The sequence below is a fragment of the Sus scrofa genome, chromosome 7 (assembly GCF_054392235.1).
Source record: "Sus scrofa isolate SSC_HxYL_T2T_F1_AM1 chromosome 7, Sscrofa_HxYL_maternal_Yorkshire_Landrace_v2.0, whole genome shotgun sequence".
Lineage (NCBI taxonomy): Eukaryota > Metazoa > Chordata > Mammalia > Artiodactyla > Suidae > Sus > Sus scrofa.
This window is the reverse complement of record NC_139389.1, coordinates 76,829,306-76,853,668: the sequence shown is the minus strand read 5'-3', so window position 1 is coordinate 76,853,668 and position 24,363 is coordinate 76,829,306. Positions and strand designations below refer to the sequence as shown.

The window sequence follows — 24,363 nt, the reverse complement described above, 5'->3', positions numbered from 1 at the left end:
AGATCAGACTCTCTACTTTTTATATTTAGCTTAACATGCACAAATACATTATTTTAATACTTTTAAAATAAATTTTATAGTTTATGTAATTATTCCATAGTATTTGCACCATATTTTCTTATCCATGATCTTATTGGATATTTGATTTTTTTCTAAGATGTGTGAATCATTGTAAATAATTTTTCAAATAAATCATATTGTATGCTTTTATTAGTTATTTTATTTTACTCCTTTTAGTACTGCACTGGTGGCATATGGAGGTTCCCAGGCTAGGGGTCCGATTGGAGCTGTAGTCGCTGGCCTGCACCAAAGCCACAGCAACGCCAAAATGGAGCCACATCTTCGACTTATACCATAGCTCACAGCAACACCAGATCCTCAACCCACTGACCGAGGCCAAGGATAGAACCTATATCCTCATAGATGCTGGTGGGATTCATTAACCACTGAGCCACGAAGGAAACTCCATATTAGTTGTTTTAAATATTTACTTATGATAAATTCCCAAAGGTAAGGAGTCCTAATATTAAGCATGAATTCAGAAAATGGAGTTGTCTTGTGGCATAGTGGGTTAGGGATCCATAGTGTGTTGTCACTGCAGCAGTTCAGGTTGCTGCTGTGGCGTGGGTTCATTCCCTGGCCTGGGAGTTTCCATATGCTGCAGGCATGGCCAAAACAAAAAAGAAAGAGAAAGAAAGAAAGAAAGGAGGGAGGGAGGGAGAGAGGGAAGGGATGTAGGAGGGAGGGAGGGAAGGAAGGAAGGAAGAAAAAAAGAAAGGGTACTGGTCATCATAATCATTAAAATATTTATTGAACACTTACCAGATATATGGCCACTTTGGTCAGTAAGACATGACCCTCTCCCTTAAAACTGAGTCATAAATTTCCTCATCATTTTCTTGAAAACAAGATCTACCAACACACAGGAGTTCCCTGGTGATCTAGTAGTTAGGACTTAGTACTTTCACCGCTGTAGCACTAGGAACTGAGATCAAGCCTGCATGCCATGGCTGAAAAAACGAAACAAAACAAAGCAATCTACCAACACATGATCTACAAAGACGAGAGTGCAATGTGTAAACAGGACACTGCCCTAGAACATGTTGTGATGACATAGAATGTTAGTTTAATGAGGGACTATAGTAATTTTTTTTTTTTTTTTTTGTCTTTTCTAGGGCTGTACACACAGCATATGGAGGTTCCCAGGCTAGGGGTCTAATCAGAGCTGTAGCCGCCGGCCTACTCCAGAGCCACAGCAACGCCAGATCTGAGCTGAGTCTATGACCTACCCCACAGCTCACGGCAACGCTGGATCCTTAACCCACTGAGCGAGGCCAGGGATCGAACCTGCAACCTCATGGTTCCTAATTGGATTCGTTAACCACTGAGCCACCACGGGAACTCCCAGTAATTTTATGGTATAAATAAATGTGTGAAATAAGGCCACAGAAGTCATAACTTTTTCTAGGTTTGTAATTGTAAAGGTTTAAACAAATAAATTAACATAAGTATTGAAAAAAGTTTTTTTTCTGACTATAGATTTATTCAACACAAACAGTCCCTCCAACCTGAGTTGGCTCACCAAATTGATGACCTACTGTATCTGCCTCTGAACTGTTACTGACCTGGCAGTCTATCTATAGGAGTCTCTGTTGGCTTCCCTCAGGTAAATCTTGAAGGCTACCTGCTCTTTCTGCTGGCCTGCCAGTCTCAGGATAGTTGTGGTAAGGGTGGCAGGCATGATTCCAGGGGCAAAGGGCGGGAAATCATGGGGGATGCTGGCTACCCTGTAGGTAAGGTACCCGTAGAAATGTGTCTGGGCAAACTGTCCCTCTCTTTTTACAGCTTGAGAGACTACATGGCTTTCATGACATCAGGAAGGAAGAGATTTTCCTCTACCCTTCCATTTCTTCTGGCTGGTCGATAAATTGGCATAAGACAGATTAACAAGAGAAAATCAAAGAAAAGCGTAATAACATGTATACATGGGGGAGACCCAGGAAAACTGTAATTCATCAAAATGGCCGAAACCTTCACCTTAAATACCATCTTCAGCTAAAGGCAAAAGAGGATGTTGGGAGCAGTGGCTTGGGACTTTCAAAGGGGAAGAAGGCAATTCACATGGAGATGGACAAGCAAATGTTTGCTAGATACATGTTTGCTGGGCCCTGTAGAGACAGTGGGGCAGAGAGGGATTTTAACAGACTTTGCTAGGTTTCTTTTGCCTACCACACCTAGTTCATACTATAGTCATCCATAGTGAGAGCTCTTTGCTGGAATAGCTCCTCTATTCTTCTAGGCAGTGAGGGGGAAGGTCAAAGTTTCTTCTTAAGTCTTCTGAGCCTTGATTGTTTTCAGCTTGAAATAATCTGCCTGCCAGAGGGACATTTTGGGGTGACAGGTTTTGCTTCCCTACAACAAAAGGGCTAGGGACATTCTTTCCCGCCAGCTCTGGGGGCTTTGGCATGTTGAATTCCTTGTTGTCCACCATCACTTCTTCCTTAAAAAGTTTATTGGAGGAGTTCTTGTCATGGCTCAGTGGTTCGCAAATCCAAGTAGGAACCATGAGGTTGTGGGTTCAATCCCTGGCCTTGCTCAGTGGGTTAAGGATCCAGCATTACCATGAGCTGTGGGTGTAGGTTGCAGACACGACTTGGATCCCGCGTTGCTGTGGCTCTGGCGTAGGCTGGCGGCTGCAGCTCCGATTGGACCCCTAGCCTGAGAGCCTCCATATGCCACAGGAGCAGCCCAGAAAAGGCAAAAAGACAAAAAAAAAATGTTTATTGGGGTTTCACTGTGGCTCAGCAGGGTAAGAACCCAGTATTGTCACTGCTGTGGCTCAGATTCCATCCCTGGCTGGGGAACTTCCACACTGTGCCGTGGCCATGGCCAAAAAGAAAAAAAAAAAAAGGAGTTTATAATTGGCAGTCCAATTCTTGGGCATCACCATCATCTGGGTCTGGGGCTGGAAGGCCAAGATAAACTATTAAATGTACTCTTTTATAATAAAAATTCAGACAGTCTGCATCTTAGGACCAGAAGGAACTTCTAGAGAAGGAGCCATTCCTTTCTTGTTCTCAATATACGGCTATTCCCAGGGATACTTACAAGGCTTAATTTCTTAGACAGGTTGAGGGAGTTCCTGTAGTGGCTTAGTCGTGTTAACAAACACGACTAAGATCCATGAGGATTCATGTTCAATCCCTGGCCTTGCTCAGTGGGTTAAGGATCCGATATTGCTGTGAGCTGTGGTGTAGTTCCCAGATGTGGCTCGTATCTGGTGTGGCTGTGGCTGTGGTGTAGGCCGGCAGCTGCAGCTCTTATTGGACCCCTAGTCTGGGAACCTCCATATGCTGTGGATTTGGCCCTAAAAAGACCAAAAAAAAAAAAAAAAAAAATAGATTGAGGTCTTTGGGAAGAAGAAATCCTCTCTTCTTCTTTTCTGTTTTTTTTTTTTTTTTTTTTTTTTTTTTAGTCACCATTGTGTTGACTAATTGCTGCAACTTCCAAAGGCTGTGGGACATGTTTTCAGTCTGCCAGATAAAACAGGACTTTATAGCAAGATTTTCAGACCAAACAGGCTAAATCACTGACTTGCAAAAGAAAAGTACAAAATGCTTAATTTTTCATGGAAAATCTGGAGACATGCTGAAGAATGTGTCTCCATTTGGGAGAGAAAATGTAGATCTACCTCACTGCATTTTATATTCTTTGGAACTAGAGCCTCGAGTACTAAGTTTTTTTGGTTGTAGCAGGAATACCACAGGCTGCAGTCTAGAATACTTCGGCCTAGAACACTGGGTGCAAATGCCAATCCCCTATTCAGGGTAGGTAAGAGGCTTTACATAACTGTTACCTTAATTTGCTAAGTTAAAGAAACTCCTCGATTTGTTTTTTAGTTCCTTAATCCAGCTCTTTTGACTTTCTCCACGTACATTCGCTCTATCATCACTCAATAATTATTTGGGGCTTGTGTTATGGATCCAGCTGTTTAAGAAGAAGGACTAAGAAGAAAATTAGGCCAAATTTATTCATTGGGGTGATATTGAAATAGTTGATTTTAAGCACAAAGCTGAAATCAGGCACACAGAAAAATGTGCCAGGTGATTATGAAGTTTGCTTCTAAATTAAATATGGGTCTGCAGCAAGCTGCATCTCTTTTCAAAGTCAGCTCAGGGCCAGCTGGCAACCTCTGTAGTCCTTTGCAGTGTGGTAAATCCACTCAAGACCTCGAATTCAGCTGTATTCCTTCTTGATTCAGGTTAGGCTAGGATCCTTTTTTGAAAGTCATAAAAATAGGACAGCAGATTCAGTTGTCAACAGCAGCACTTGCAGTCATTCAGTTTTTGTTTATTTTTGTTTTGGGCTTTAAAAATATTTAAAAAAAATATTTTAAGCCTTTATTAGAAAGTTGATTTCATATGATCTCCTGCTGGAGTAAGACTGCTACATTGAGGATGCTAAAAGCCTTGCTGCCAGGCCAGTTTTGAATATAGTCTAAACTGGGAAAGGAGCCTTCATTGGGATGGTGGCCAAGAAGTAGTCAGTTGTACATGTAGCTTAAAAAGGTCATTGGCTCACTTGCCAGAATGCTGGCAGCTTTAACATTTGCTACAAACTCCTCTCGTTAGTCCCTTGTTTTTGAATTTCTTTCCCACTGGGAAACCCAAGAATGTCTCCTGCCTGAGTGTACCATCCTCAGCTGATCTCTTCCCCTGAGATGTCAGGAATGGTGCCCTGCAGCATCGCCTGTGAGTCACAGATCAGGAGGCACGAAGCCTTCCAAGTTCTTTGCGTGTAGCCACCACCCTGCCTCTCTGTGACTCTGTTCACACCCTCGGAAGGTCATAGACAACATGCCTTGAAAAGCATCTGAGGTTTAGACCCACAAGTATTTGAACCAGAAAGGATCTCAGATAGTCTGTCCAAGATGGGAACTAACTGTCCTGGCTCACCTGGTACTGACCAGTTTAGTGGAACACAACTTGAGTGCTGAAGCTGGGACTCCTAGGGAAACTGGGATAGTGGGTCCCACTATGCTCAGCTGTTTTGCAGAGAAGAAACTGAGGCTCAGAAGGCTGACTTGCCCATGCTGACAGAATTAGTCAGGGGCAGATCTGGAATTAGAATCCAGGTCCATTGGCAGTGGAGTTCAGTGCTAATTCTATGCTGGTAGTTCCTTAAAGTCCCACAGTGCATTGCACATTTTAGGTGCTTCAGTGTCTGTTGCGGTTGTTTTTTGAGTTCAGGGGAAGTGGCTTTTCACAGAAACGATCATTCCTAATTAGCAGTGATCTCACTCAAGGTCTTCATGAATCAATAGTGAAATCAGGTCTCTACCCCTGGACTCTGAACAGAACAGTGAGTGAAGGGGGCGGAATTTAGTGAGCAATAAAAGAAGTGGTTAAGAAAACAGAAAGATTGTGCAAAGATATACAGACCTGTGTGTACAGGTTGGCTGAGCAACATTGCAGCAGGGGACACAGGGAGTAAACACCAAAGAGAAGGATGAATTATTTCCCTGTCTTCAGGGAAAGAGTGTGGCAATGACTATGTATGAAAACTGTATCACCTGACATTCATGTTTATCGGTTTTCCACGGACTTCGAAAGAATCTAACTCCCAGCAGTATTTGTCCTTCTAGGTCTGAGATCTGCCCTGTTTTTCCTACCAGTTTTCTCCCCCTGTAAACTGAGTTTTTAATAAAGTTGCGTAGATTACTAGGGATCATTAGTCTGTTATCCCTCGATCTTTACAATCACTTATCTAAACACTGCTGTATGCCATTCAATGCTATAGTCTTTTCACCTGCAGGAGTCAAGGGTGTCTTCTTTATGAGGGAACCGAGAAAGCATTAGGAATCTGACTGGCTGACAATTAGGACTAGAGAAGTGAGTATTGGAAGCAAGGGTCCAGGAACAACATTATTTATGTGGCCCTCTTTAGCAATTCATTTTGTGGGATGGTGCTTGGCACTTGATTTCTTTTTTCTGGGATGGAGCCCAAGGAAGTAGTACGTTAAAAGGGAGCAGCATAAACAAAATGGAAGTGACTAAGGTGTTTTGACACTCATTAAGATGGGTGTTACTCTCAAAATGGAAACTAGGTGCCTACTTTTCTGTTCCACCACACCTTTTCCTGCTGGTGAGCAGAGACAGAGGTACCTGTTCTTCTGACTAATCCTTAAGAACACAGGTGAACAGAGGCAGAGCTGACCTACTTTGTAAATAGCTGTTATAGCATTAGTCAGCAAATTTGCTGCAGGCGGAGGTCATGTGGCCTCACAGCCACTCCGCTTTCAACTGAAGGCCACACTGGGAACTGACCTTAGGGTAGTGCCTCTCAAAAAATGGACTTGTGACACCATCAGTAGCAAGACGCAAGATGACAGTGTTGGTTAAAAATGAGAATTATTGGACCATACCCCAGACATTCTGAATCAGATTTTTTCTTTTCTTTTTTTTTTTTTTTTTTTTGGTCTTTTTAGGGCCACACCCGCGGCATATGGAGGTTCCCAGGCTAGAGGTCCAATCAGAGCTGTAGCTGCCGGTCTACACCACAGTCACAGCAATGCAGGATCCCAGCCGAGTCTGCTACAGCTCACAGCGATGCCAGATCTTTAACACACTGAGGGAAGCCAGAGATTGAATCCGCAACATCTTGGTTACTAGTTGGGTTTGTTAACCAATAAGCCACGACAGGAACTCCAGATTTTCTCTTTATTTTCAAATAATATCTAAGATTTAGAACAGTTTTATTTATTTATTTATTTAGTCTTTTCTAGGGCTGCTCCTGTGGCATATGGAGGTTCCCAGGTCTAATCGGAGCTGTAGGTGCTGGCCTACGCCAGAGCCACAGCCAGGTGGGAACTGAGCCGAGTCTGCAACCTACACCACAGCTCACAGCAATGCCAGAGCCTTAACCCACTGAGCAAGGCCAGGGAATCAAACCCGCAACCTCATGGTTCCTCGTCGGATTTGTTAACCTCTGAGCCACGATGGGAACTCCAAGAACAGTTTTAGATTTACAGAAAAGTTGTAAAGATAGAGTTGCCATATACTATACACCCAGTTGCCTGTTATTAACATATGTTGTTCATATGGTGCATTTCAACTAGTGAACTAATATTGATGCTTTATTATTAACTAAGTTTCATATGTTATTAAGATTTCCTTAGTTTTTACTTAATGTCCCACTTTTGTTCCAGGATCCTGTCTAGAATACATTATATTTTGTCATAATGTCTCCTTAGGTTCTTCTTAGTTGTGATAATTTTTCAGACTTTTTAGCTTTTTGATGACCTCAATGGTTTTGGGAAGTACTGGCCAAGTGTTTCATGGAATACTCTTCAATATGGGTTTGTCTTATATTTTTATCATAATTAGAAATGGGGTTATGGGTTTTGGAAATAAGACCACAGAGGTAAAGTGCCTTCTTCTTCTTTTTTATTTTTTTGGTTGTGCCCATAGCATGTGAAAGTTCCTAGGCCAGGGATTGAACCAGTGCCACAGCAGTGACAATGCTGGATCCTTAACTGCTAGGCTACCAGGGAAATCCTAAAGTGCCATTCTGCACATCATAGCAAGGGTACATACTGTCAACATGACTTCATTGTTGATGTTATTCTTGATCACCTGGCTGAGGTAGTGTTTGAAGTTTTCTTCAATGACAAGTTATTCTTTTCTCCTTCCCTTTTTTGGAAAGTTAATTACTATGTGGAACCCACACTTAAGGGGTAGGAAGTTAAATTTCACATAAATTATTTGGAATTCTTCTACATGGGAGATTTGTCTATTTTCTACCATTTATTTATTCAATAATTTGTATCAGTATAGACACATGGACATTTATTTTATACTTTACATATCCCCATTACTGATTTTTGATGTTGTTTGTTTTTAGCATGTCCTTATTTTCTGGAAATTGGAGGTGGGAGGGCACTTGTTTTCTTCAACAAGCTTTCCTGTTGCTTCCAGGCACAGTATATTTAAGCAGATATTGACAAGGAGGACTTTCTCATGTTTGTGAGATCCTCTATGCCACATGTTCCCTAGCTAAAAGTAAGTGTCTTGGGCCCCTTCTCTGAAAATTCTAATTTAGTGGTTCTAGGGTGAGCCCTGAGGAACTGGATATTATCAAATATTATCCTCAGATGCATTGTATGATGAGGTATGTTTGGTAAACATGGCCTTCAGGTAATTTTATTATTATTATGTCTTTTTAGGGTCACACCGGTGGCATATGGAGGTTACCAGGGGCTTGGGGTTGAATTGGAGCTATGGCTGTTGGCCTACACCACAGCCAGAGCAATGCAAGGTCCTTAAGCCACTGAGCGAGACCAGGGATCAAACCTGTGTCCTCATGGATGCTAGTCAGATTTGTTTCTGCTGAGCCATGATGGGAACTACAGGTAATTTTTTTTTTTTCTTTTTTTTTTTAATGGCTGCACCCAGGGCATATGGAGGTTCCCAGGCTAGGGTCCAGTTGGAGCTACAGCTGCTGGCCTACACCACAGCCACAGCTGTGATCTGAGCCACATCTGGGACCTATACCACAGATCTGAGCCACATCTGGGACCTATACCACAGCTCAAAGCAATGCCGGATCCTTAACCCACTGAGGAAGGCCAGGGATTGAACCTGTAACCTCATGGTTCCTAGTTGGATCCATTTCCGCTGTGCCACGATGGGAACTCCATGAGGTAATTTTAATTAAGACTTTTGAGTGAGGCTTAATCAATTATTTTTTGTCTGCACCTGTCCCCCTGAAAGTTCCACGACTGCACTCGCCACAGCTTAGGTAACACCAGATCCTTAACCCACTGCACCACAAAGGGAACTTCTGAGTAAGGCTTAATTTAGGTAGATGGCTACAATCATGGTATTGAAAGAATAAATGCATTATAGCTGGCATTTCAAGTGTTTTCAAATGCACTCTGTCATTTGCTTCTCATTAAAATATGAAGGAGGAAGAACATTTTGTAAATGAGAAGAGTGAAAACCCAGATGGTAAGGTGGTTTTCCTATGATCACAAAGTTGGATCCACCACCATACCAGTCAGTAGGCAAAAGAGAAAAGCAGCATAGACTCTGCTGTTTTGGGAACTGAAATAGCATTATTAAGACAACTAAAAAGACATATTAGTCTGCTGACTTTTTAATCAGTAATTTATAGGAATTCCCTTGTGGCGCAATGGGTTAAGGATCTGGCATTGTCGCTGCAATGGCTTGGGTCGCTGCTGTGGTGCAGGTTTGATCCCTGGCCTGGGAGCATCCACATGCTGCAATCACAGCCCCAAACAGAAAAAAAAAAAAAAAAAAAGATTTACAGTCTATATTACATTGACCTTTACAAGGCAAGCACTGTTCCTAGTATCTTTTCCTTCCATCAAAGTAAACTATGTTCCACTTTATATATATATTGAGCAGTTACTCTGAGTATAGCCTGGTCTCTTCTTTGTAACTAACTCCTTTTTAAAAACTTGAGCTATAAACCTGTGTAAGTTTTCTAGGGTTGCTCTTACACAGTACCACAAACTCGTTTTAAACAACAGAAACTTATTCTCTCATACAGTTCTGAAGACTAAAACCCCAAATCAAGGTTGACAGGCCACGCTCCCTCCAAAGTTTCTAGGAGAGGATCGGTACTTCTTTCACCAGATATTTCTCAGCTGTGGAACATAACTCCTCTGCCTCCATTTCCACATGTCCATCTTCCTTCCATGTCTATGTAGAGTGTGTCTCTGTGTCTTTCTATGGCATGCTCTTCTTCTTATAAGGACACTGAGATTGGATTAAGGCCCCACCCTACTCTAATATGACTTCATCTTAACTGTTTACATTTCCAATGACCTATATTCAAACAAGGTCACATTCTGAGGTACTCGAGGTTAAGACAACATCTGTTTGGGTTCATCCAAATTGTAACATGTATCAGTACGCCATTTCTTTTTATGGCTGAATGATATTCCACTGCATATACCAATTTTGTTTATATTTTCATCAGTTGATGGACATTTTGGTTATCCCCACTTTTTGGTTATTATCAATAATTCTGCTATGAATATTCATATACATGTTTTTGCAGGAATAGTTTCAGTTCTTTCATACCCGGAGTGGAATTGCTGGATCGCATCATAATTATGTTCAGCTTTTTGAGAAAATACCAAACTGTTTTCCAAAGCAGGTGCACTAATCAAATTCTCATCAGCAACATAAGATGGTTTTAATTGCTACACATCCTCCCCAACATTTATTATTCTTTTTGATCACAGCCATCCTAGTGGAAGTGAGGTGGCATCTCATCGTGGTTTTATACTTCCCTCATGACTAAGGAGATTGAGCATCTTTTCATGTGAGTATTGGCCATTTGTTTATCGTTTTTGGAGAAATGTCTTTAAATTCTTTGGCCATTTTAAAATTGAGTTGTCTTAGAGTTCCCGTAGTGGCGCAGTGGTTAACCAATCCGACTAGGAACCATGAGGTTGCAGGTTCAATCCCTGCCCTTGCTCAGTGGGTTAACGATCCGGCATTGCCGTGAGCTGTGGTGTAGGTTGCAGACGCGGCTCAGATCCCGCGTTGCTGTGGCTCTGGTGTAGGCTGGTGGCTACGGCTCCAATTAGACCCCTAGCCTGGGAATCTCCATATGCCGAGGGAGCGGCCCAAGAAATGGCAAAAAGACAAAAATAAAAAATTGAGTTGTCTTTTCATTGTTAAGTTGTAAGAGTCCTTTACATATGCTGGCTATTCTCTATTTGGATAGATAGATAGATAGATAGATAGATAGATAGATAGGTAGGTAGGAAGGATTTGCAGAATCTTCCTCTCATTCTGTGGGTTTCTTTTCAAATGCTTGATGGTGTCCTTTCAAGCAAAAAAGTTCTTAATATTGATGAGGTTCAGCTTATCTACTTTTTGTCCCTTGTGTTTTAGGTGTCGTATCTAAGAAACCACTGACAAGTAGGCACTTTTAAGTAATTATAGAAAAGATGATTTTGAGACCCTATACATAATGAGATACATTAGGCTAGACAGGTTTTCAAGGAGGAACATGGAAACCCTCAGCCTTTTAAAATAGAATGAACTGTTCTAAATGGTCTAGGTAGACTCTAGGGTAATTTCTGGAAGTTCTAGTACTACATTAAGAACACAAACAACTAAAGAAACATCTTCATATTGTAGAAAATACTGTAAAAGTTTACCTTATTAGGGAAAAGAGAAAGCATTTGCAATGAAAACCATAGCGAATGACAGTCACAATATAGCTGAATGGGAACTAGGAAGTACACGGTCTAACCATTCTCATCTGATAATTGGCTCACAATACATCTGTGCCAGCTGAAACAGAAACCTTCCCATAATTCAGAAAATTATTTTTACAAATCTTTTATGTTGAAACAAAGGCCCAGAAGATGTGTTTCTAGTACTTGATACTATTAGGGAGAAAGAGGTATGAGAAGACAAGTCACCCTGACAATTCAGGTAGTGGTGAGCACTCCTTTAACATTTGATTATACATGATAGGGCCCAAAGCTTTGTTAAGATCAGAAAAAGTAACTGAACAGAGAGATTTGGGGGCTTATAGACCTCGTTGTTCAGCAGAGAGCCTCGGTTTTGGCTGTATACTTTTCCTGAAGCCACTTGCACTACCTCCAGTAACACTAAGTATGCCACTAACAGCAAAAAACTGCTTTTGCTCTATCTCTGGCATACTATAATTTGCTTTTAAAATATCTCACTTATTTTGTTCTTTCTTGGAGTATTTTATTTTATAAAGCAGTCTGTTACTGCTGATACATGTGGTATATGCATCCATGTTTTTCATTGTCAGCAGTGACCACTTATTTTTTTTTTTAAATAATTAGAACCTTGCAGTTCCCTTTTGGTGCAGTGGGTTAAGGATCCAGCATTGTCATTGCAGTAGCTCAGGTCACTGCAGTGGCATGGATTCAATCCCTGACCTGGGAACTTTCATATGCCACAGATGTGGCCCAAAAAAAGGTTAGAAACCTTTTTTTAAAAAAAGTATTTTTAAAAAATATTTGGGAGTTCCTGTCATGGCACAGTGGAAGCAAACCCAACTAGAAACCATGAGGTTGTGGGTTCGATCCTTGTCCTTGCTCGGTGGGTTAAGGATCCAGTATTGCTGTGGGCTGTGGTGTAGGCGCAGACGTGGCTCGGATCTGGTGTTGCTGTGGCTCTGGAGTAGACCGGCGGCAATAGCTCTGATTAGACCCCTATCTTGGGAACCTCCATATGCCGCAGGTGTGGCCCCAAAAGGACAAAAAGACCAAAAAAAAAAAAAAAAAAAAAAACCAAACAAAAAAAACTATTTGAAGAATGATGTAGGCATGTACCAAGAATGACTATCAAGTAATTGGAATTGTCCCCAAGCAGCCTATAGAGTCATCATTTCCTAACGCCCAAAGAGAATAGTGCAGGAGTCCTAACCAAAGAAAAAGGCAATTAAAGGAACCTAGCTCCTTTGAATGTACAGAATCTGGAATTGTATTTGTGTTCTGTAATGGATATATTCCTTTATCAGTAAGGATATATTCACTAAATCACTGTTATATTAAACAGATAGTTCATCACACAAAGGCTATAGCATAGTGCCTAATTCAGAGTCCCCAATTTCATGACATTGGACGTTGTGTTTTTTCATAATAGTTGACACTCACATAGCACCTTTAATCGAAACAATTCAGGATACTAGGTTACTGAATGATGAGTAGAAATCTTAATGTTTAAGAACAAACTAAATGAAACAAAATATGAAACAATACAAAAGAAACAAAAAATCAAACTAATAAATTATATCCTAAGATTATCCCAGTCCAGCATTTACCCTGGCAAAAGGATAAGTTTCTGAGCTCAAATCAGTTTAACAGTTCAACAGTTTTTAAGTAAGTGTCTAGTTGATTCCATACAGGCAGTTAAAGAAGATAAAATTTGTCCTTTTAAAGCAGCACAGTCTAAAACGGAGATACTAAAATGCAACGTGATGCTCAGTGCATAGAAGATTACATAAAGTACTGCAGGAACGCAGGTAAAGCAGCATCTTTGCCTGGTTTGAAAGGAGGGTAAGAAGTTTCAAGCAGTTATCAAGGAGAAGTGCTATTTAAATTAGGACTGCCAGATAGAACAAGGGAGAGAAAGGCATTTAGGTGAAGGAAACAGTAGGAAGTATACAGTCAAATTCATAGAGACAATTAGGATGACAAAGAATGCAAACCACTGCAAAGAATGTTTCAAAGAAAGGGCTCCTCTATGAAAAAAAGGCTGAGTTTCAGAAAAGATATTTGCTCCATAGAGTTGATTTTCTGGAATATGTGAGACTCATATTTGTGGGTAAAATAATTTCAAATACAAGAATGATAAAATTAGTTTTATTTATGTAAATTAGAAAAATTGATTGTAGTGTTAGAATGTGTCAAATTTTTTCATTTCTGAACAATTTATGAGTATCTATATAAAAACATAATAAAATAGAGTATATCACATTGCTCTTGCTTGACTCCAAGTGTCTCTCAATTCTGAATGAGCCCCTCGCACTTCGGGTTTTAATTTTTAACAGGGAAATGCTTTGTTTTTGCACAGTGCAGGATTCACATAGTATAATACTGAAGTGGAAGGAGAGTCAATGATCACCAACAGTTAAAAAGTTTTTCTCAACCAATACGACTTCATCATTAGATTTTTTTCTATATTAAAATATGTTTCATGTTAAAAAAGCATACTTGTATTCATTGATGATCTAAATTTGTTATACTAAATTTGACATATATATAAACCCAGTTAATTTAAATATAGATATGAATTTATATTAAACTCATTGGTATGAATGCTTGCCACAAATGAAAATGAAGAAAACTGTTAGAAACAGAGGTAAAAGAAAATCTATGTGAGAAACTAAAGTGGAAATGCCCTATTCTATTTGAGTAAAATTCCAATTTCCCAAACTCAATACAAATAAAACCAATAGATGGTGAAAAACCATCATATTTACAGACACCATATCTTATCATCATACTGTAGGGCTGTAATTAATTTGTACTATTATATATTAGATAATTCTAAACCAAGGTTCCTAAATAGCATTCCAATCATTTATATTGTTTGCGAAATCCAAGAGCGTTTAATACAATCATTGAATGAGGCAGAATTTTAAATTAGCAATTGGGATACAGTATAATTTATACCAGAGTCAAATCTATAGCTGTCATACTACTATGTGTGTATGGACGATTAGAAGAAATAAATTTTGTTTTTAAAGCAGTGGTTTGTTTTCCAAATTCACTTCTTTAACAGCTTACTGAAATTCCTGCCAAGAATTCTGACAGAGCTCTGTGATTTTATTATAAGAAAAAGAAACACAAAAAACCCACACAAAAAAATGCTAGGTTTGCTGTTGACTTTTCAAAGTAAGTTATTTAAGTTAAAACAAAAAAACAGACCTCCAAGTGCACTTGTGTCTAAAATGTCACTTTTGCCCCCAAAGAGAAGGAAATGATCAAGTATTGTGTTAAGGTGCTTAACTATTAAGAGAAATAACATCAGAGGAAGTTGGTCTTTAATTGGATGCTTAAATTCTTTCCAGAGTTCTTAGTATGTTTAGATGTTGGTATCTTGACTTTGACACTTTCTTGATTGCCCTTTATAGCAGCTTCAAGTCGTGCTTTCAAGGCTGGAGAAGAAGCCATTACACTTTTAAAAACTGAAGAATACTGAGGCCCAATCTGCATGAGCTTTTGCAAAGCAAAGTCATGTAGATTTCTCATTATGGAAGTTGCTGATCCTAGAGCATTCTCATCCAAAAGGAAGGAAATGAGGATAGGCAGAAGACAGGCCACCAGCTGAGAGCCTGGAAAGAAAACAAACGAGGTAAGCCCCAGCTTCAGGGATGTAAGTGTTCCTGTACAGTTGATCTGTACATATTTTCCCCCTTAAAAGGAAGCAGTTCTTCCAATGTCCTCTCCCAAATTAATAACTAAAAAATATCAATCCCTGGGATTAATAGCACCTGCCTTTTGTGATGAATGTGAAAATATAAAATTAAGTGACTAACTGGATGTTTTACATTTTAAGTAATATTACATTTCTGGTTTTGGGCAGATTCTGATTTAGTATGCATTTAGTGCTGACACTTACGATGCTGTTCTTCAGCAATGGCTACCAGTGCCTCCAAGACCTTTATCCCTTCTTGAAAGATCTGAAGCTCAGTAGTGTCTTGAGGTTTTCTCTTATCTATTTCCTGCAGTTTTTCCAGAATAGGGGATACTAAAGAATAAATGTATGGGTAGGACACCGTGGGATTTGGATACTGAAAAATGGAAAGCAGGAGCTGATAGGTCTTGATTTGTACCTAATCAGATAAGAGACAAAAACAGTATAAATTGTAAATATACATTTACATTCATATTAAAATGTAACTTTTAATGTAAATTCTAAAAAATTAAAAATTATAAATGAAAAAAATTAAAGCCCCTCCCCCTACATAAATTTATTTCTAATTTATCTTTAACGTTGAAAGTCCATGTACTGACAGGTCTTCACACTTGCATGCTAACAGTGCTTGTGGTTGCTTGGAGTGGTTTCAATAAAGGCAAGTGAGTGGTTAATTCTTCTTTTGAGTAGTTCCCATTTTCCCCCTCATGTTTCTCTCCGTAATGTAAAGAAATAAAGACCAAAACAAAGCACACAAACTTGAAAAATATTTTGGAGATATTGGAAAATGTATTAGATGAAAATCACATATATTTGATGTTATGAAGGTTTTAAGGACCCATGTCTGGACCATATGAATTATGTGTCATCACCTATCAAAGCCACCACTTTAAGACTGCTACATAAAGCTCCTGTGAGGCTAGAGGAAACAAACAGGACAGAAGAACAAAAGGAGATGACTATACATCAAATATACAAATCACCCTTTTATTCATATTCAGTTCATTGTGATGATATCAGAATGATTTTCTCTTTTCTTTTTTGAGCTGCACCTGTGGCATATGGAAGTTCCTAGGCTAGGAGTCAAATTGGAGCTGCAGCTGAAACCTATGCCACAGCCACAACATCACCAGATCCATGCTGCATCCGCAACCTACACATCAGCTTGTGGCAATGCTGGATCCTTAACCTGCTGAGTGAGGCCAAGCGTCGAACCCACATACTCATGGATACTAGTCGGGTTCTTTTCTTTTTGTCTCTTTAGGGCTGCACTTGTGGCATGTGGAGGTTCCCAGGCTAAGGATTGAATCAGAGCCACAGCTGTTGGCCTATACCACAGCCACAGCAATGCCAGATCTGAGCTGTCTCTCTGACCTATACCATAGCTCACTGCAATGCCAGATCCTTAACCCACTAAGCAAGGCTGGGGATCAAACCTGCGTCCTCATGGATACTAGTCTAGTCGGGTTCTTAAGCTGCTGAGCTATGACAGGAACTCCGACTAGTCGGGTTCCTAACCCGCTGAGCCACAACAGAAACTCCCTGAATGGTTATTTTTTTCTGAGAGAAAATCTGGTTCCTAAATGTTAGGAGTCTATTTGTGATTATGTGCTACAAATATTTTGTAGAACATAAAAGGACAGGAAATTAATGTAGCAAATAAAAGAGCCATAAAGGAATGGGGTTAATTTGTATGTATTGTTTGAAACGGGTCCCATTATTTACAATCACATACTGAAGGCATGTGCTGGAGTCTTCCTTTCCTTTCTTTTTTTTGGGAAGGAAAGCCACTATAATAAGCTACAAAGTATCTTATAAAAGTTCCCTTGTAAAGTTCTAGAGATACATGAATTTTAAGATGCCCTTACTTCAAATTTAGGGTTTTTTTTGGTTAACATTTCCTTTGTCTTTCTCCAGCTAACTACATTCTAGCCTCAGGGCCAAAGAACAAGACTATTATTATTTGACTTTGTGAACCCCAGAATAGGAATTAATCCAAACCTAAAAAATAAAACATTTCAGTCTGGCAATTTTTTTTTGGAATCAACAAAAGCACAAAGAAAACTGCAAAAGCTTTAACATGTTCCTATTACAAACATCTGTCTTCTAAAGACACTTACCATAGGATCATTTATCCTAAGAGTTGCCTTAAATTTCTCAATACAACGCTTTTGAAGGCATGAGATTGTAGTTACTTCTGGACAAGTGGACAAAATAAATACTGTGACAGCCGTAAGCAGACTAACTTCATCAAGTTCTTGGTGTGTTCCATCTAGTAAAGAGAATTAATCTATGAGAAATAGATCCCAATACTTCATAGTTACTGTTTTAAATATCTGTGAAGCTGGTCTAGTTTTGTAGAAGCAATTTCTTTTTGTAACCTAACAGTTACAGACAATATAAGCTGTCTGACGAAGAATCCTGGCAAATGCTGTAGGTTTTTAAATAAGCATTGCAAGTAATTCTAGAGTCAGGAATTACCAGTCATGATAATCTTCACAGGTAAAGACATCAGTAAATATATATATACATTTACGAGGAATATGCATTTACTAGTTGTGTGACCTTAGGTACCTAACCCCATCTTTAGTGTTTTCATCCATAAAATGAGAGTAACAGTAGTTTAAATGTAAGATTATGAGGATTAATGAGTTAGTCCACATAAAGCATTCAAAATAGCCTGTCACACATAATGCTCAATACGGATTTGCTATTACATTACTGTTTTTGTTGTGGAATGAGACAAATGCTTGGACAATTGTTTCTTTGTTAAGTTTAAAGTCTTCATATTTTGATAATATGTGTGTCAAGTGAAAATACCTTAGCACTCTGTTTGCTACATATACCATTTCCTTTTTTTTTTTTCTAATTTAGAAAATTTTTAGGACTTCCTGTGGTGGCTCAGCAGAAATGAATCTGACTAGTATACATGAGGATGTGTGTTCGATCCCTGGCCTCGCTCAATGGGTTAAGGATCCTGCATTGCTGTGGCTGTGGTGTAGGCCAGCAGCTGTAGCTCTGATTTGACCCCTAGCCCAGCATCTTCCATATGCCAAGGGTTTAGCCCTAAAAAGCAAAAAAACAAAAAAGAAAAAACACAAAAGGAGTTTCCATCGTGGCTCAGTGGTTAATGAACCTAACTAGTATCCATGAGGACGAGGGTTCGATCCCTGGCCTTGCTTAGTGGGTTAAGGATCCAGCATTGCTGTGGTGTAGGTCACAGACTCAGCTCAGATCCCACGTTGCTTGCGGCTGTGGCGTAGGCCGAGGCTGTAGCTCTGATCTGACCCCTAGCCTGGGAGCTTCCATATGCTGCAGGCGCAGCCCTAGAAAGACCAAAAAAAAAAAAAACAAAAACAAAAACAAAAACACAAAACCCCACATTTTTTTTAAAGTTTTTTCACTTTTGGCTGTGCCCTAAGCATGTGGAAGTTCCCGGGCCGAGGATCAAACGAGTTGGGTCCCTAACCCACTGTGCCACAATAGAACTCTTACAGATAGCATTTCTCACCAGTACAGAAAAGTCAGAAAATATCTCTGAGGGCCACAATAAAGAAATTTTCTATTAGATATAACATTCATCAATCAAATATTTAAGAAACATTTTTCTATGTGCTAGCACTCTTTTTAGAACCGAGAATACAATTGACAGAGAAGATATACTATAACCAGGAAGTAAATAAAGAATTTAATTTCATCTAGTTACAAGGTCTATGGATATGAAAAAATATATTAAGAGATAACAGAAAGCAACCCAGGAGTTGCTACATTGAGTGGTCAGAGAAAAATCTGAGAAGATTAATATTTGAGCTGATGCTTGAGAGACAGCAGCAATGAAAGCAAAATATTATGGATGGGTAGGATTTATCTTATAAAACTAATTTTAAAATTTTTCAGTAAAAATAGGTACATGATTAGCATTTAAAATTATGACAGCAATATTATAAGCACTTTATATTTAACTCACACAATGGCACCACTGTGAGGTAGGTGCTCTTATTTTCCCCATTTTTTTTTTTTTTCTTTTTTCTTTTTTGGCTACACTTACAGCATGTGGAAGTTCCAGGGCCAGGGACTGAACCTGTGCCACAGCAGTGACAACACCAGATCCTTAATCCGCTGAGCCACAAGAGAACTCCTTATTGCCCCCATTTTATGGATTAGAGACTGAGGAACACAAATACAGTCCTTTGCCCAAATCACAGTTAGTAAGGCATTCAGTTTGACTCCAGATAGCAATACTGTTAACCATGATGCCAAAAGGCTTCCCATACAGCCAAGTTATTTTTAGTCATTTACAACAACTTGAAACTATAGTATGTGCAGTCAGCTAGTTTGTTTAGTAAAAATGTCTTTTTATCCTCAGTAAGGTAATGTTCTCCTGGGTTACTCTTCCCATTTCTTCTCAAATTCCCCTACCCCTGGCCCAGATTCCCTTATACCCATTCTCTTCCACCTAGGATAGATGCAAGATTCCCTTAGCATTAGCCCCAGGGAGATGCCTGTGTGCTAAGAAACAGAGGCTTCCTGCTAGTAAGTGCCAGCGAGAAACTGAGGCTTCTTATTAACACCCCATGAATGACCCCCCTTGAAAATGGGTTCTTTAGCTGTGATCCCAGCCAACATCTCAACAGTAACATCACTAGAGACTTGAGATAGAACCACCCAGGTGTGCTTCCCCCTAATTCCTGACCCACAAAACCAGTCAGGTAACAGATGTTTGTTGTTTGAAGCCACTAAGTTTTGGAGCAATTTGGTATGTAGCAAATGTTTTCCCCGTCATGATCAGCTCCTTCCTTAATTTTTCTCAGTAGCTAGTCCAGACCCTCTAGATCCTAACCTCATTCTCTGATAGACAACAGAAAACCATCTTTGTATGTGTGTGTTGAAAGAAGCAAGCTCATCATAACTCAACATGAAAACTTAGACCTACTACTTTCCATCTTTAACCTCCTTTTCTCCCCTCACACTGGCAGAGGTTAATCCTTGTAAATATGCTGGGAACTGTCTTCCTTTCTGTCTAACAAAAGGATGCTGCTTCCCTCCCTGATACCTCCAACTCCAACCCTATTTACACCTTTTTTTCCCCATAAGCATGAACTCATGCTTGAGTTTCATTTAAAATGAAAACAAAAACTCCTTGACCCTGTGTCTTCCTTCAGCTTTCTCTCCTTCCAAGAGGAGCCTGTACTTGATGCTTCCCCCCCTTATCCCTCATTTGTACCTCAACACTGAGCATCACCTCCATGGTATAGTTTACACTGATGACTACTCTCTAAGCATTCAAACTCTCTTTTCTTTGGCTTCTGTTACGACATTGTATTTGGAATCTCCTCCCATTCTGTCCCATACACTCAAGTTAGGTGGTATCAACCATCCCTCAGGATGCACTCCCAAATACATGCCATCTAAGACCAGCTCCAGCCCAGACTTCCTTGAAATCCAAACAGCTTCTTATTTTGCTCCACTCGATTATCCTATAGGCATTTCACAATCAACTCACTATTTTCCCCTGAAAACCCTCACTTGGTCTTTCTGTTAAGGGTACCACGAATGCTCAAAGAACCTTACCCTTTCAACTCCCAAACCAAGCTATCAGTAAATTCTGTTAATACTTGCTTAACATTTTAGTTTTCATTATCCCATTCCTCATTATCCTTACTGCTACTATCTTATTTCTAACAGTCTTGTTTTCTTTTCTATACTGCTGTCAGAGTGCATCTTTAGAAATACAAATCCCATCATGTTACTCCTGTTTTAAGAAAACATGCCTAGTGAATGCAGTCCAAATTACCAGTCAGGCCAAACCTTCCCCCAGCTGGTAATCTGGCCCCATGTACCATCTAGCTTCATCTCTTTACTGATCACGGTTCATCACCCTCTTACTCTTTCCCCTCAAACCCACATCTGCTCACTGCTCTACCTGATGTCCCTAAATGTACTGTACTACTTAAGTCTCCCAGTCTTACATCAAAGGGAATCCATTTCTGTGACGTCTGTGTGCAGAATGGAGAATGCCTTCTCATCCTTAAGCAACTGACTCTTCTGAGAAGCCTCCTGAGTAACTACAGAGGTGTACCCTTGAGCTCCCCTTTGTGGGGGAAGGTGCTGCCTGGCTGTGGGGAGTGCAGCCAGCTGTCAGCTCCCTTAGTGGCAGCTGTATCTGAGGCAGAATCCTATGGGAGGCACTGACGGGCAGTCTCCAGGGCTCCCCACCCCAGCAGATATGCTAAGCTTTGCTGGACGCCCATACTGCAGTTTGACATCTTTTGCCCAGCACCGCTTTCCCTATTCCCTTCACAGATAATGTTCCTTAATAAACCTCTTGCTCCCCAAACTCCACCTTGGCATGAGAGTCCAGAGAACCCTACTGTGATGCTCTGCCTGGTGCACTCAGAGCTGACTACTCCAATTTTTTTTTGCCAATTGTCTCTTTTATAATATACTAGAAATACAGTGATAATTGAGGCATTACTGTTGCCTTCAAGGAGCTATGTCATTAATCATACCCTATGGCAATTCATAGGCACTAGACTCTACCACACTCTCAACTTTGGGTACAAAGTGGGTGGTCAATAAAGGCTGAATTCAACTGAAACCTTTTTACCATATGAAGTAGAATATGGTAAACTTCTGACACTGATAAACAGAATGAGGAAGGCAGAAATCATTTATGTCTAAAGACTTTCTATCATCACCATGACATAATATTGAAAAACTGTAACAACAACAGAAAGAAATTTAATGGATATTGAACATATTACTATCATTTATTGATATATACCAGGTAAAAAAAGTGAGATGCTTTTCATATATTATGTTAGTGCTTTAACAGTTTCCTGTAACATAATCTTATTAATGAGAAAACTAAGGCTCAGAGAAGCTGGATAACTTGACTGGTCACTTAGTTAGTAGGTGCTAGAGTTAGGATATGAACCAGATCAATCTTAAAATGCATACTTTGTGCAGTTTTCAACATACTGTGTGTATAAAAAAGTTCTGTTGGCTGGACAGGGATGATACTGTATTTTAAAATTAACATACTATTACACTTGAAGGTCACTCACTATCAAAATATAGGCTGTCAGTCATTTAACTGCACTTAAGTTAAAGATACTGAAATGAGAATATAGGTATTTTCTATCTTCTGATACATATCCTCTAAACAAGTATGTAGTGAATATGGCCTTCTCTAGATGAGACTGCCAAACATGATCACAAAACTTATTCTTGGAGTTCCCATGTGGCTCAGTGGTTAATGAACACGTCCATGAGGACGTGGGTTTGATCCCTGGCCTTGCTCAGTGGGTTAAGGATCCAGCATTGCCGTGAGCTGTGGTGCAGGCTGCAGACACAGCTCAGAGATGGCACTGTTGTGGCTGTGGTGCAGGCCAGTTGCTACAGCTCTGATTGGAACCCTGGCCTGGAAACCTCCATATTTTGTGGGTTTGGCTCCCAAAAGACAAAAAAAACCCCAAAAAATCTTTGTTCTCAAAAAACTGTCCCTCTTGCTCTTTAAAAACAAACTGAACAACTGTTTCCAAAGAGCCTGAAGTACCTGGATCCCAACAGTCAAGAACTGTTGTTAGAGCACTACGGAGAAGGTCAGTCCAGGCGGCGCGGCTCTTTTCTGCTCGGGCCATGGGGGAAGATAATATTCCTTTCAGAGCCTGCAGGGAAGCTGCAACTGTTGAAGATAACTGGCCCCCAGGTAACTTCACAGCAGTTTCTCTGAGGACTCCGATGGTGAGGTACAATATGGTTGGAAGGATTGAGATGCTTCCTGTAAGATATTTTTGAAAACATTATTTCAGTCTGCATACAAGTCTGCAAAGGAAATCACCAAATGACAAAGACTTCTAGCTTTTAAGATAACTTTTCATAGAAGATTGTAACAGTTAACATAATTCAAATAACTTTAATATTTGTTTTATTTGATAGTTGAAAACATTGAATTTATTTTTACTTATTTTTTAGTGTGGTAAAATACATGTAACATAAAACTTACCGTCTTAACCATTTTTAAGTGTACATTGCAGGGGCATCAAGTACATTCACAATGTTATGCAACCATCACCACTATCCATTTGGATTAATTTTATATCTATTTGGATTTCACATTAAATTAAATACTGTTTCAAGGAATTTATAATGAATCACTCAGTACAGAATATTAAAGTTTCATGGCCACTAAAGAGTTCAAAAGTCAGTTGGTTTAAAATGAAAGGGAAGGAACTGAAGCTAAAATAGACTGTCAATTTTCCCAGAGGCTAGTCAACAAAACTCATTTAGCATTTTTTCTTTTTGTTTGCTTTTTAGGGCCGCACTAGCGGCATATGGAGGTTCCCAGGCTAGGGGTCAAATTGGAGATACAGCCACAGCAATGCCACATCCGAGCCATGTCTGCGACCTACACCACAGCCGGATCCTTAACCCACTGAGCAAGGCCAGGGATTGAACCCACAACCTCATGGTTCCTAGTTGGATTCCTTTCTACTGCGCCACGACGGCAACTCCTTATTTAGCATTTTTAGCCCCATCCTCTGCTAGTCACTTTTTCTGCTCCTCAAGGTATAAAGCAGTGTGTAAAAATACAGGTTTCAAAGTCATGTTAAAAATAAGACAGCATGTAAGTTGGTCAAGACACATTTAGTAAGAATATACTTAGCAATTAAGGAGTATCTATTGAATACTGAGTATAGATTATGTGCTAAAGTAATAGAGGATACAAAATTATGCTGGAAAGAAGATATTGTCTGTATATGTGTTTATCCTCTATACATAATAATCAATTACATACAGTGCCTCTATATAACACATAAAAATTACATATCTACATATAGAGTCCACACATACACACAACTAAAACTCAGTATGAGCCAGAGTTTCTAGGGAAGTCTTCACAGATGAGGTAGGCCTGGGGTTGAATCTGAAAGGAAGGCTAATTTTAAAAAAGAAAGGATGGGGGTCACTTCTGATCAGGTAACACCATCAATAGCACAGAAGGGATGCTGTTAGCAGGGATAAGCATGAAGCCTCCAGGGCTTTTTTTTTTTTTTTTTTTTTTTGCATATTGAAGTTCCCAGGCTACAGGTCCAATTGGAGCTTCAGCTGCTGGCCTACACCACAGCCACAGCAATGCAGGATCCAAGCTGACTCTTTGACCTACACTGCAGCTCACGGCAGCACCACATCCTTAACCCACTGAGTGGAGCCAGGGATCAAACCCACATCCTCATGGATACTAGTGGGTTTGTTACCACCAATCCACAACGGGAACTCCCTGAAGCCTCTTGGGCTCAAGATTCACAGAAGGAATCAGGAGGAAGATGTATTCAGCAGAGCCTTATGGAGCCTTAGACACTTTGTTAGAAGTATGGATTCCTATCAGAACTGGGTGTGATGAGAAACTTCTGTC

The 24,363-nt window shown here is 39.9% G+C and overlaps 2 protein-coding genes across 34 annotated transcripts in view; one reads left to right on the top strand and one right to left on the bottom strand.

Annotated features, from left to right (window-relative positions):
- LOC102165023 (uncharacterized) overlaps positions 1-24,363 on the top strand; it is a 72,326-nt gene that overhangs the window by 46,335 nt on the left and 1,628 nt on the right. Inside the window, exons 5-7 of the mRNA XM_084970557.1 lie at positions 1,540-1,666; positions 10,274-10,353; positions 14,662-14,882. The gene's annotated coding sequence lies outside the window, so the exon portion shown is untranslated. The remainder of the gene's footprint in view (positions 1-1,539; positions 1,667-10,273; positions 10,354-14,661; positions 14,883-24,363) is intronic.
- Positions 13,372-24,363, bottom strand: part of HEATR5A (HEAT repeat containing 5A) — a 115,762-nt gene continuing 104,770 nt past the window's right edge. For all 33 annotated transcript variants that reach the window (XR_014810656.1, XR_014810657.1, XM_084968960.1 and 30 more), the window contains 4 exons: positions 22,504-22,728; positions 17,066-17,217; positions 15,150-15,363; positions 13,372-14,862 (listed from right to left, as the gene is read on the bottom strand). Coding sequence is in view for 31 of the 33 variants with exons in the window: in XM_084968960.1 (XP_084825086.1) it covers positions 14,555-14,862; positions 15,150-15,363; positions 17,066-17,217; positions 22,504-22,728 (899 nt within the window). In the remaining 2 variants the exon portion in view is untranslated. The remainder of the gene's footprint in view (positions 14,863-15,149; positions 15,364-17,065; positions 17,218-22,503; positions 22,729-24,363) is intronic.